Source organism: Sarcophilus harrisii, chromosome 3 (assembly GCF_902635505.1).
Source record: "Sarcophilus harrisii chromosome 3, mSarHar1.11, whole genome shotgun sequence".
Taxonomy (NCBI): Eukaryota; Metazoa; Chordata; class Mammalia; order Dasyuromorphia; family Dasyuridae; genus Sarcophilus; species Sarcophilus harrisii.
Genome location: NC_045428.1, coordinates 393,350,732 through 393,364,513, shown reverse-complemented (window position 1 = coordinate 393,364,513; position 13,782 = coordinate 393,350,732). Strand labels below are relative to the sequence as shown.

Genomic DNA, 13,782 nt, shown 5'->3' with positions numbered 1-13,782 from the left:
TGGTCAATGAGATCAACCCTCTCATTTTACAGATGACAGGATAGGAAGACAATGTTGACATTTAAAAAATATAGAGACCATTTAGAAGGTCACTGGAACAGCCATAGGAGATTGGTGACTGCTGGAGTGAAGAGAGAGATATTATAGATTCATAAGTAGTCAATCCCCTACACTTCAAATGTACAGATTAACGAATTTATGTGAACACACACAGAAAAGTGCTCTGTAAAGTACCATAACTTTCTGCCTTTGACATTTTCCTCAGTGATTTGAATAGACATATGAAAGCCATGATTATCAGAGAATACTAATTAGAATACAAGTTAATAGGATCAAGACATGAAATAATTTTGATTGCCTGGAATTCTGGACCACAAACAATTACAAGAAATTTAAGATGAATAAATTGAAACTTCATTTAGATAAAAAATCTCAGTTTCATACATATAGAAAGAGATATATCTTGACAGTAATTCATGTTAAAATATTTAAGGTTTTTAGTTGACTATGAACCAATTATGAGGTAATACAACTTAAAAAAAAGAACCAAAAAGATAACAAAATCTTAGAAAAATAGGTTTAGAATCAGGAGTGCTCAAATGTTTTTTCCTGTCATGGAACCCTTTGGCAATATAATGCACCTCTTTTCAGAATGATGTTTTCAAATAGTTGAATGAAATATTTAATTTCTGTCAGTTTAATGAAAATAACTAATGCCCTCCCCCCCCAGTTCAAGTTCATTGTAACTTAGGGGACAATGGATCCCAAGTTAAGAATTCTTAGTTTAAATAAGGAGAATAATTGGCCCACTCTATGTTGGTGAGAATGCATATGGAATATTATGTTTAATTCCATATGTTCCATTTTATGAGGGAAGCTGATGAATTAGAGACCATCTGGAAGGGGGTTATCAGGAGGAAAAGGCTCTGGAAATTGTCTGATATAAAGAATTATTGAAGAAAAAATGCTTTCTAGTTATTTGTATTCTCAAATAATCATTAAACACATTTCTTCAAACATTGTACCTACAAAATTTCTTACAGATGAGGACTATTTTTCCTTTCTTTTTGTTGGAGCCTAACCACTCAGCAAAAAAACAAAGTTATCTTAAGACTAGATGTGTGTGTGTTCAAATTGAATTTCTTATTGTTTTTGTTTCAGGATTCTAGGCTGTCAAGATTATTATATATATACATACATACATATGCACACACAATTTCAGACTATTTGGACAATCTACAGAATTCATTTTTTAGTGTGCTTCTGTGAGTGTGTTTGGATAGATAATGTAATTACTCAAAATGTTTACTACAGAATTAAGCTAGAGAAGAACACTATGAATTGTCTCTGGAAAATTGCAAAGTTCCTTTAATAAACTGAAATTTCTTCCTGAAACAGAGGGCCATCTTCCTATTATCAATATTCTAGTAGTGCTGTTATTATGAATATGAATCATTAAGTACCACAGCTTCTACAAAATTGAAAATGAGTTATCAACCAAAAAGGAATGGAGTAGCACAAATAGACTTCAATATGCTTCTACAGTTATACACAAGGAATTATAGAAGTGACAAGTGATGTAGGGTAAAGACATCATCAAAGATCAAGGAAATGTATGAGTAAAAAATAAAATAACACATGTGGCTAGGGGAAGAGATAATCAATAGATAGATTTTTGTCTTCCACTTGTATCCTCACAAAATCAAGCTAAAGCTCTTTTGTTGAAATTAGAGAAGAAAGTGAATAAAATCTGCATGATACAGGCAGACATGAATGAGTTGTAATCACTACCAAAGGAAGGAATACTCATAAGATTGCTGGGAGGAGCAAATTAGATAATAAAGATAAATGCAAATGCTAGATGCTAAGTAGAGTAGATATTATATAGTATATTTATATATGTGCATTTCCATTGTTAGTATGTACTATGTAAATGCTAACTATGATGCGGATGTTACCTATGGATGAAGATATCAACAGATCCATTTGAATATCCACAGCAACCAGCAGAAAGCTTTTCATGAAGCTTTTAATGAGCTTTTAAATAAATGCTTGTAAATGTTTATTTGACTTGAAAATACTAAGAAGGAAAATCTGGGACTATTTCAGAGACTTTGGAGAAACTGAATCTATTGGACTTCCAATGGATCTGAAGACAAAGGAAAAAAAAAAGACTTGTATTCCTCACTTTTAAAGAAAAAGTGTGTTAAGAAGACATTTTAAATAGTATTTCATAACATCAATGGAAATAAAAGCAAGATTAAGGTAATCTAGCCAAAAGAAGTATCCTAGCAGCCAAAAAAGCACTGGGAGCAGTCAAAGGGTCTGAAGCAATGAGCAAAAATAAGATCAGGAGGAGAAGGAGGCAACAGTAGTGGTGTTTCAGCGGCAATGGAAGACTTCTCAGCTTCTTGGCTTCCTTAAAGTCTGAACCAAAATTCCATTTTCTACAGGAAGTCTTTTCTGATTCCCTTTAGTTATTATGCCTTCCCTCCATTAATTATTTCCAATGTATCCTGTATAAAATAGTTGTACATAATCATTTGCAAGTTGTCTTTCCCTCTATATTATGAACTCCTTAAGAACAAGGATTTTTTTTTCTGTGTATCTCCAGTGATTAGCATAGTACTTGGCACATAATAAGGACTTAATAAATGTTTATTGACTAAAGGGAAATAGAATGATAGTCTTCAAATTGTTAAAGGACTATACTTTTTTACTTCACTTTTATTTTTCAGTGAAAGACTATACTGAAAGTAGACTTATTCTATATAACTTAAAAGAGTGAAAACCTGACTCATGGTTAGAAAATATGGAAAAGCAGATTTTTGTTGAACAGGACAAAAATGTTTTTTAAAAACCTGGACCTTTCCCACAATGGCTCTTTCCAACTGCCTGAGTGTGTGGCACACATTAAATACTTAAATGCCAAATAAATGGGCAACCTTTTGAGATAGTGAACTTCCATTCTCTGGAAGTATTCAAGCAGGATTTAGGTTATCACCTGTCAGGAATGATATAGAAAGAATTCTTTTCTCTGTTAAGAGGTTAGACTAGTTGACCTTTAAAGTTATTTCCAGCTCTTAAGATTCTACAAGTCTCCAATATTTCATATATGTCATTTTCCATTTAGATAAATTAATATATCAGAAGCTACTCTAAGATAACTTATCACACTACAGAATTTAGTATAACGTAATTTAATCTTAGGCTTTATCCTGGGGGTTTAACTATAGAAAGTACTACACAGGAAGCTCTTTGAATTATAATTTCAAAGATACCTTGTAAATGGAGTTTGGGCAAAACTCCTAAATAATAATAACATTTATTCTTATTCATGCTTTAAAAGAAAGATTTTTTGATTGTCTCCTTACCATGCTTTCTCTCCTCAAACACTGTCTCTGACTCCTCTCTACAAGAATCCTGGACATGTCCTTGTATCCCAATCCTGAAGGTGAGATTCTGTAGGTTCCAAACCTCAAAGTGCTTCTTAGTCATACTCCCTTACCATTTGCATGTTCCCTTTCCCACTTTTATATATTCCTTTCTGTCTGTCTTCCTCACTAAGATCCTTTGTTTTCTTATCCATGTATTCTCAGAACTTGGCATAATGCTTAACACATAGTAAATATTTAATAAGTGATCTATCTTGCTTGATATTTAGTAATAGTGATGATGATGATGGTGATGATGATGATGATGTTGGTGATGATGATGATGACTTTGAATTTACATTTCTGGCTAAGATCTCCAAAGTATAGAATGTAAAGTAACAAGGAGTCTGTATGAAAGCTAGCTTCTAAGGAAGCTTCACAGAAATGGGGTCAGAAAGAATCTGAACATCTCAGATCCAACACTGACTTAACAAGGAGGAATTTTCCTTTATGTTAATGGTCCTGGCAAGTAATCCTCACAGAAGTTGTGACACATAAAGCATTCTCACCATATTTATTAAATAAAGAAATTCAAGCCCTAGGTCTTGAGTTGAAAAACTCTCCTTTAAAAACAGTTGCCACCGGCTATCGGGAGAATCCTCATGAGATAGGGATTGAGCTTCTCCTCTTTCCTGTTGAGTAGCTTCAATTTTGAAAAACTCTTTTAGATTCCTAGTCATTTCCTCTACCTGAAAAAAAAAAAGGATTTTTTTCTTAAACCAAGGCAATGAAAATTCTTTTAAAAGGAAACAAATATTTTAAATTCAAACATATCTATATAAGAAAAACAAATCAATATGACACATTGCAGTCTTGCATCTTTCTCAACAACATTTGTAACATTATTGAATATGTCAAATAAATGCAATGGTTCAGGAACCTATTTAGGTAGCTGGCAAACAGAACTGCTTGTGGGTTCCAGATGGAGCTGACAAGTTTATTATGTACCTCCTGAGAACAGCCACCAAAAAGGATTTTTTTAAGTGATTTTTTTAAAACTGTCAGCAATTTGGTCAATTCCTGTCACAGATCATCTTAATATCACAAAGTAGGATGATATGATTTAGAGTGAGGCAGAAATACAAAAGTAGGAAAATAAGAGCTAGAGAAAAAAACAAACATTAAGTAAAAGAACATTATTTTGGAATCCAATGACTGGCTTTTAATAAATTCTAAAATAATAAAAAGTAATGAAAATAAATCTTAATTTTCCATATTGCTTTGCATACTAACCAATACTCCATGTAAATTGTAATGAATTCTTAGAAATCACTTTATATTACTAGAGGATGACACTAACAATGTCATAGAAACACATATAGACATTGAGTTTTGTGCTGACACTGCAAGCAAAAGGCTTTAACACAACATATCTACTAATTTTAGGGTGAAATGTAATGAGTAATGGAACAAGCTGCAGTAGATTGATCAGAACCACTGGAGTGATTCTAAGGGAAAAAACATTGTAGGTTATTCATAAGCATCAAATATAGGAGTCCTTCTGGACCCATATATTTTCAAAACAATTGAGTTATTGATTTAAGTTGTTTTTACATTATCCAGATTTGTATCCATTTATAATTCTCTGTATTCATCATAGTCATAATTTCTCATAGCACAATCATGTTATGTTATATACATGCACTCCAATTTCTTTAGCAATTTCCCATTCAACAGGTATCCACTTTGTTTCCAGTTCTTTGTAACCATTATAAACTTTTATAAATATTTTGGTGTATATGCAAGCTTTCTTTTTGGCAATGACCTCCTTGAGGTATATACCTAGGAGTGGAATCTCTGGGACAAAGCATTTTAATAATTTTATTTACATAATTCCAAGTTGTTTTTCAGAATAGTTATGACAATTCCACCAACAATGAATAGTATTCCTATCTCTTTATATAGCCCTTTCAACATTGGTAAATATGTCAAAAGATAGATATAATCAGTTTGCTTGGTAAGAGGTGAAAATTGAAGGGTCTTTTGATTTATATTTCTCCTACAAATGGCATGGAGTTTTCTTTCATATAGCTGTGAATAATTGGCAATTTTTCTTTTCAAGACTAGTTGTTCCTATTCATTGATCATTTATCTATTTGGGAACAACTTTTGGCTTTCTATAGTTCTGTTAGTTGTCTACATATCTTATATAACAAATTCTTCAAAAAAAAAATTTTCCCTCAGGCTACTACTTCCCTGAGTGACTCAGTTTTGTTTATGCAAGGCTTTTAAATATTATGTAACCAAAACTATTTTATCTTTTGTTATCACCTCTATCCCTGGTTTGGTAAAGAATTTATCTCCTATCTGCACAAAAAGTATATCATCCATTTCTCTATTCATTATTTATGGTATAAGTAAAGAAAGGGGATGAGGGAGGGAAGGAAAGGAACAAGCATTTATTAATGCCAGATGTTGTATTAAGCATTTTACAACTATTTTCTTGTTTTAAACTCAAGATATAATAGACCTGTGGTTGTAGTGATCATTAGTTCTAATACAAAAGCACATATTTAAAAATTTTTAAGAATCCTCTAGAGTGCTATGGATTATCTTTGAGGCTCTACATTATGAAATTACTCTTATGTTCTCCTGCCTTTTAGTGAGCTTTTTGATATTTCAGTAAATATAATCTTTTTACATCAAATTCTATATATTTACATAAAATTCTATCAACTCTATATAGGAGATAACGTTGTACAGTTTCAATGTGAGAATCAGTTTTTACAATCAACAACAATCATCCTGTGTTTATTACATGTGGAACACTTATTAGGCATACAAGATGCAAAGATGCAGACAACAAAATTCCATCCTTCAAGGAATCTGCATTCAGGATGGGAAGATAGGTAATAAATATATGTAAAAAAGGAAAAATACAAAGTAGCTTATGCTACTCATCAGTCTGGCACAGGCATTATGTGCCATGGAATGGTATAATGGCTGGTGTACTGAGCCTAGAATCAAGAAAACCTGGGTTTGATTCCTCCAGCTTATTGACTATGACCTTGGACAAGGCACCAGACCTTTCTCTAAGCCTCAGTAACATATAAGTACTAATCCCTTTTTTTCAAATGAAGAAAGAGAAACTGAGATTAAATGACTACCTATTGTGGTAAATGTCAGAGAAAGGCATGCCTCAGCTGACTTCATGTCTCTCTTTTTAATGCCATGCTTTATTTAAAATAATTATAAGTGTTATTAAAAATGGTTCAAATACACTATTTTGTTGAATTATTTTGGCTATAAAGAATATCTGTCTGCTAAGGCACTGAGCTATTGTTATTAATTTGAGGACCTAGAACACTTACATAATGAAATCACAATTCATTGAAATATACAAATATATAATCAGATAATTTATACAGATTAGAGTATATAATCTATTTAATAATACAAATAACTTACCCCCTTTAGTTTCTTTCATTGTTTGGTACCCCCAAAATAAAATATCTCCTTTCTATATAATTGTACATGTGCAGGGAGAAGAACTTTCATTAGGGTATTCACAGTTCTAACCTTCCACAGAGGGAAAACATATGAGGTAGAAAGTGAGGTAGCCACCACTGAGAAATACCTTACCTTCTCTGATGACTTAAGAAATGCCACGTGAGTTTGGAGAATTTGCACTTTGGAGGTGATATTTCTGACAAGCATATCCAGTTCTTCCTTTATTAGTGCAGCTTTAGTAAATAGAGATGCTTCCTCAGCAGGTCCAAATGTGTCTTCTTCTTCCTTGACTTTCATAGCTGCTTGTAATTCATGAGATGTCTCCTGTGAAGGCATAAATACAAGAATATGTAGATCCAGACTGACAGAGGGATTCAGGAACATGCACATTTCAATGGCTTTTGAATATGTCTGTGCAAATGTTATAAATTTAATTTTACGAATTTCAAATTTCAAATCTGATTGTATCTGGAATCTTCTCTGCAGAAAATGCAACTTGGAAAAAATTTTTTAAAAATCATCATAATTTCTCTGTGGTTCCTATTCACATTTTGTTCATATCATTGTTTATGTCATTGATAAAAGAAAGGTTTATAGCCTAACTTCTTAAACTGTGTGTCATGACCTGATATGGAGTTTCATAACTAAATGTAGGGATTACAAACTTATGATTTATTATCAGTAGATGTTTGATCTGTGTAGGTATTTTATATACCTATATACTCAGAGTCACATAAAAATTTCTCAAGCAAAAAGGGCCACTAGAGGAAAAAGTTTAAGAAGCCCTGATTTATAGTGTAAGATACAAGATTATTTCTGGGTCTTCTGAAGGCTGAAGCCTATCATTCTGTGAACTATAAAACAATATTATTTTTATCAATCTTTTCAAACTGTTTTAAACAATTGTTTTTTTTTTTTCTAATTTCCATCTAAGAAGTGTTCTTTCATTTCAGAATTGACTCAATGAGTCTCCCTTAACTCTGTGATCATTATCTAAAACTGGGGCTGGGCAGAGGCAAAAGAATTTTAAACAACTGTGCAATGAAAATGGTACGTATCAATCTATAGGTCTAATATAGCTTAAAACATTTTGTCAGTTTCAGAGATGTGTTGACAAGAGTGAGCTATATTTACTTCTGATACTCATCAGTGAGGGAAATGTATGTCTGGCATGTGAAATTTACCAAATGACAGGTTTGATAAATAGATACTGTTGCTATCAGTAATCTCGTGTTTTCCCTGCAGAGCATAGTAGCCAAAAATGGATTCAAAGGAAAAGGAAAAAAAAAATCCCACAAGAAACAATCTGCTTCTCTTAGCAGTCATTCATTGCCTCAAGGAATAGCTCTGATTATTTAATATTCTTTCCTAGTACTTACTGAAAGAAAGGTAATTTTCATTAAAAGAGTCGTTTCATAATGGCACTTAACAGGGGCAAGATTACTCCCTCCCAAATTCCCTTCCTCTCTACCTCTACTAACAATGTGGTGCAGTGACATATGCCTCTGAAAGCACACACCTGAAACAAAATCATATTTCACAGAAAAATCTCACATCTTTCAATCTACTTTACAAAAATTCATTAAGAATGAATGACAGTGTTTCAAGTCACTATTAATTCTGTGCATTCAACAGTGTTCTAAATTGTAACATAGCATAATCCACACCTCAATCTCACCCCCAGTTGAATCCTTCAATTGGAAATCAAAGCTATCTATAATCATATAAAATGTTCTAAATTGCTATTGATTAAAGGAATACAAATTAAAATAACTTCGAGGCACCACCTCACATCTATAACATTGACTAATAGGACAAAAAATGATAAATGTGGAGGAAATATGGAAAACTTGGTACACTAATGCACTGGTGGAATTATGAACTGATCTAATAATTCTGGAAATCAATTTGGAACTATACCTGAAGGACTATAGATCCATACATACTCTTTGACCTAACAATACCACCACTGGATCTGTATTACAAAGAGGTTTTTTTGAAAAAGGAAAAGGACCTGTACTATATATACAAAAAATATTTATAGCAGCTCTTTTTGTGGTGACAAAAAATTAGAAATTGAGGAGATTTCTATCAATTAGAAAATGGTTGAACAAGTTGTGATATATAATTGTGATAGAATACCATTGTGATATAAGAAATGATGAGCAGGACGATTTCTAAAAAAACCTGGAAAGACTACCATGAATTGATACCAAATGAAGAGAATAGAGCCAGGAGAAAAGCTTATACAGTAATAACAGCAATATTATATACAATGGGGGCAGCTAGGTGGCGCAGTAGATAGAGCACCAGCCCTGAAGTCAGGAGGACCTGAGTTCAAATGTGACCTTAAACATTTAACACTTCTTAGCTGCGGGACCCTGGGCAAGTCACTTAACCCCAATTGCCTCAGCAAATACATACATACATACATACGTATATATATATATATATATATATATATATATATATATATATATATATGTATCTACAATGATCACCTGTGAATGACTCAGCTATTCTCAATACAATAATCTAAGACAATTCTGAAGAACTTATGATAAAAAATATTATCTACCTCCAGGAAAAGAACTTATAGAATCTGAATGCAAATAAAAGTGTACTTTTAAAAAATTCTTTTTTCTTTTTTGTATGTTTTCTTTTGCAAAATGGCAAATATAGAAATATGTTTGATATAACTGAACATGTATAATTTATAGCATATTGCTTCCTTCTGCAGAAGAGGACAGGAAATGGAGGGAGAAAGAAAATTTTGGAGGACACTCATTTAAAAATGAGTGTCAAAATTATTTTTACAGGTAATTAGAAAAAATATAGAATAATTCTTCAGTTCCCTGAACTTGTGATACTGCATCCTACTTATGCAAGAGAGAAATAATTCCTGATTGATTGAGACATCTGAACCTATGATGATGTGAGCGCGAAGAGCCTTCAGATTAGAAGAATATGAAACAGGATTTGAACAAGGCAGCCACAAATATGTCCTTTGATTCCCAATGCCTACAGTCCCAGAAACTGCTTAGAGTAAACTCTCCCAGTGAGACTGTTCTTCCCTTTATTGATTTTATCTTATTCTTCCTAGAAGAGCTAATTTGTTCTTTTATATTCATGTCTCTACTGTAATCTGTGTAACTTCTGATTTCTGTTCCACTATTTACACTTATAAATGTGGCCACTTTCTATCTGCAAGCGTATGTGTGTGTGTGTGTGTGTATGTGTGTATTTGATGAGAGAAACTTAATCTAGCTGAGAGTAGCTATTGTTATAGTAATAGTGTAGTATTGTTTCTCTCCCCTTTAGAATGAGAAGAGATGGCTTTTATTCTGAACTCTCTAAAAGAGCATTATACTTCTAGACTACAAATATCTGAAATGTAAAATGCAAATATAAGTCTAACCCACTACCCTGCTTAGAAATAGGGTAGTAAAGGAGTCAACATTCAGGCATAGCTGTCTTTAATCTTAAATGTTCCTTTGCTGTTAGACTATTGGTGGAATATCCAAAGCTTTCATCCCGTTCTCCAGAGTGGAGTGGAAATTGCAGTCTTTCTGGACATCTCAGCTACTCTGAATATATTCCTCCAGTTTAGGACACGGTAGGTCATCACTGGCCAGAGTTTAACTTACTGTACAATCCAATCTATTTTATATTTGTATTACAATAGCTATTCAGGGAACAGCTAGATGGTGCAATGGTTAGAGCACCAATCCTGCAAGCAGGAGTTCTTGAGTTCAAATTTGATCTCAGACACTTGACACTTAGCAGCTATGTGACCCTGAGCAAGTTACTTAATCCTGATTGCCTCAACAAAAAACAAATCCAATCAAAAAACCAAGTTATTCAAGTCTATGTTTCATTTACTTGTTTAGATTTCAAGCTCCTTAAGGGCAGTAATTATTCTATTTTTTCATCTTTGTATACATCTATCAGTATTCAACATATTAGAAATTGATAATTTTTACTTCATGGTCCACACACTTGGAAAATTACTCGCCCAGATGTATAATTGTATTGATATAAAGAATTTTCAGTGAGAAAACTCCCACAATCATTGAAAAAGTGTTCTGCAATTTGTTAGTGTTGGTGAGAGTATTCTGAGGCAGTTAATGAGTTTCCTCAGGGTCTTGAAACCAATTTTAGCCTTAGTCTTCCTAACTGTGAGATTTGCCAATTATTCATGAATTCATGGTGCTTTACATTCAGGCATCTAATGTTTATTGAAGTGACTAGAAGGGATATATTAGTATACTGATAATATTCCTATATATAATCTAAAAAACAAGATAGGGTTTACTAATTTGTGGTCTATGAACTTTTAAAAATTAATAACTATATTTGAATATAATTGGTTTTCTTTGTACTTCAAGATTTTAAAAAATAATTTATTTTACTTGAAATTCATGTAATATTTACATATAAAATACATTTCCATAATATCTTCTTTCATATATCCTTTGTAGTTAATTTGGGTATTTATAGCAGTAAAAATGATTTATTTGTTAAAGGTGTTCTTAAAACAATATTGTTACTATATGCAATGTTCTCTTGGTTCTGCTCATTTCACTCATTATTTTGTGTAAGTCTATGCATGATTTTCTAAGATTATCTAGATCATCATTTTCTGTAGAACAATAGTTTTCCATCACTGTCATATATCACAACTTGTTAAGCCATTTTCCAACTTATAACCATCCCTGAAACTTCTAGTTCTTGTCACCATAAAGAGAGATATTATAAATATATTAGAACATATAGGCTCTTTTACTTTTTTTCCCCAATCATCTTTGGAAATAGACTTAGTAGCAGTAATGCTGGATCAAAAGTTCAATAACTTTTGGGGCATAATTCCAGATTTGGATTTTGCTCTCCAAAGTGGTTGGATCGGTTCATAACCTCTCTATCAATGAATAGTGTCCCTATACTGTGCATTCTTTCCAACATTTGTTGCTTTCTCCTTCAGTCATTTTAACCAGATAGATATAAAATGATATATCATCATTTTCTCTTATCAGTAATGATTTAAAGCATGTTTATTCATATGATTACAAATTGTTCTGATTTCTTCATTGAAATACTGCCTGTCCACATCCTTGTACCAACTGGGAAAATGATTTTCATTTTTAAAGATTTTTTAAAAGTTCTTGATATATTTAATTTATGAGACCTTTATCTGAGAAACTGTGTATAAAACTCCTCCCTCCATTTTCTACTTTCCTTCTGATATTGACTATATTTGTTTTATTTGCATAAAATATTTTCAATTTAATATAATCAAAATTATCCATTTTAAACTTCACTCTGGCCTTTATCTCTTATTTGTTTACAAATTATTTACCCACCTATAACTCAAATAATATGTTCCATGTCCTTCAAATTTTCTTGTAATATTTCTCTTTATTCTTGCTCATATATCCATTTTGACCATATCTTTCTAAATGATGTAAGATATTACTCTATGCCCAATTTCTAACATACTGCTTTCTAATTTTTCCAACATTTTTTTATACCAAATAATGAATTCTTATCCCCAAATTTTAAATTTTTATACTTGTCAAATATAGGGTTACTATATTTATTTGCTGCTATAAACAATATGTCTACTCTGTTCCATTGCTCTACCTTTCTCTTTCTTACCCATTACCAAGATAGTTACGATAATTACTGCTTTTTAATACAGTTTAATGTCTGGTATTACTAAAACTCCTTTTTAAATTTTCCATTAGTTCCTTTCATATCCTTGACATTTTGTCCTACAAAATGAATTTTTTTTTCTACTTCAGTAAAAGATTTCTGTTGGCAATTTAATTGGATAGCACTAAATATAAATTAATTTAAATAAAATTCTGATTTTTATTATATTGTTCTGCCTACTCATTAACAATTAATATTTCTCCAGCTATCTAAATATTATTTTATTTATATAATTTTTTTTCAATTATTTTGTTTGTACAGTTCCTAGGTTTGTTTTGACTGGTAGGCTTCCAATTATTTTATATGTCTAGAATTATTTTAAAAAGACATCTCTTACTATCTCTTCTAGCAGAATTTTGTTTGTGATATATAGAAAGGTTGATGATTTATGTGTATTTACTTTATGTCCTGTTATTTTGCTAAAATTATTAATTGTTTCATCTAACTAGTTGAGTCTTTGGGATTTTCTAAGTATATTATCATCTACAAAAATGATAGTTTTATCTCATTCCTTATTCTGAATCTTTTATTTTTTTTCTTATTTCTATTTGTAGTGTTAGGATATCTAATATAATATTCTAATAGTATTTGTGACAATGAGCATCCTTGTTTCACCCCTGATGCTACTGGAAAGAGTTCTAGTATATTCCCATTACAAGTAATGCTTGGAGATGGTTTTAGGTAATTTTTTTAAAAAATCAATTTAAAGAAAAATCATTTATATTTATATTTTCAAGTGGTTTTAATAGAAATGAGTATCATTTTTCCCCATAATTTATAGCTATCATGTTTTTCTCTTTTAATTTTTAATACTAGTGGTTTGGTTTTTTTCCTTTCTTTTTAAATCAAATTTTGTTGCTTTTAAGATAAAATCAAGTTCTACTTTTACTTATTAATTCAATGGTTTTGTTATATTCAATATTATTAATTTCACCTTTAATTTTTAGGATCTAAGATTTAGAATTTCATTGGGGTTTTTTTAGTTTGTTTTCTAGATTTTTAATTGCATATCAAATTCATTGGTCTATTCTTTCTTGATTTTATTCTTTCAAGATGTAAATTTTCTCCTTATTACCTCTTTTGCTGCATCCCATAGGTTTTGATATGTTGTCTCATTCTTGTCATTCTTTTTAATGATATTATTGATTATTTCTAATTTATCCTTTAACCCACTCACTCTTTAGGA

At 31.4% G+C, this 13,782-nt stretch overlaps 1 protein-coding gene across 3 annotated transcripts in view; it reads right to left on the bottom strand.

Annotated features, from left to right (window-relative positions):
* CCDC141 (coiled-coil domain containing 141) overlaps positions 1–13,782 on the bottom strand; it is a 257,825-nt gene that overhangs the window by 60,349 nt on the left and 183,694 nt on the right. For all 3 annotated transcript variants that reach the window (XM_031960388.1, XM_031960387.1, XM_031960389.1), the window contains 2 exons: positions 7,017–7,208; positions 3,944–4,123 (listed from right to left, as the gene is read on the bottom strand). In XM_031960388.1, coding sequence (XP_031816248.1) covers positions 3,944–4,123; positions 7,017–7,208 — 372 coding nt within the window. The remainder of the gene's footprint in view (positions 1–3,943; positions 4,124–7,016; positions 7,209–13,782) is intronic.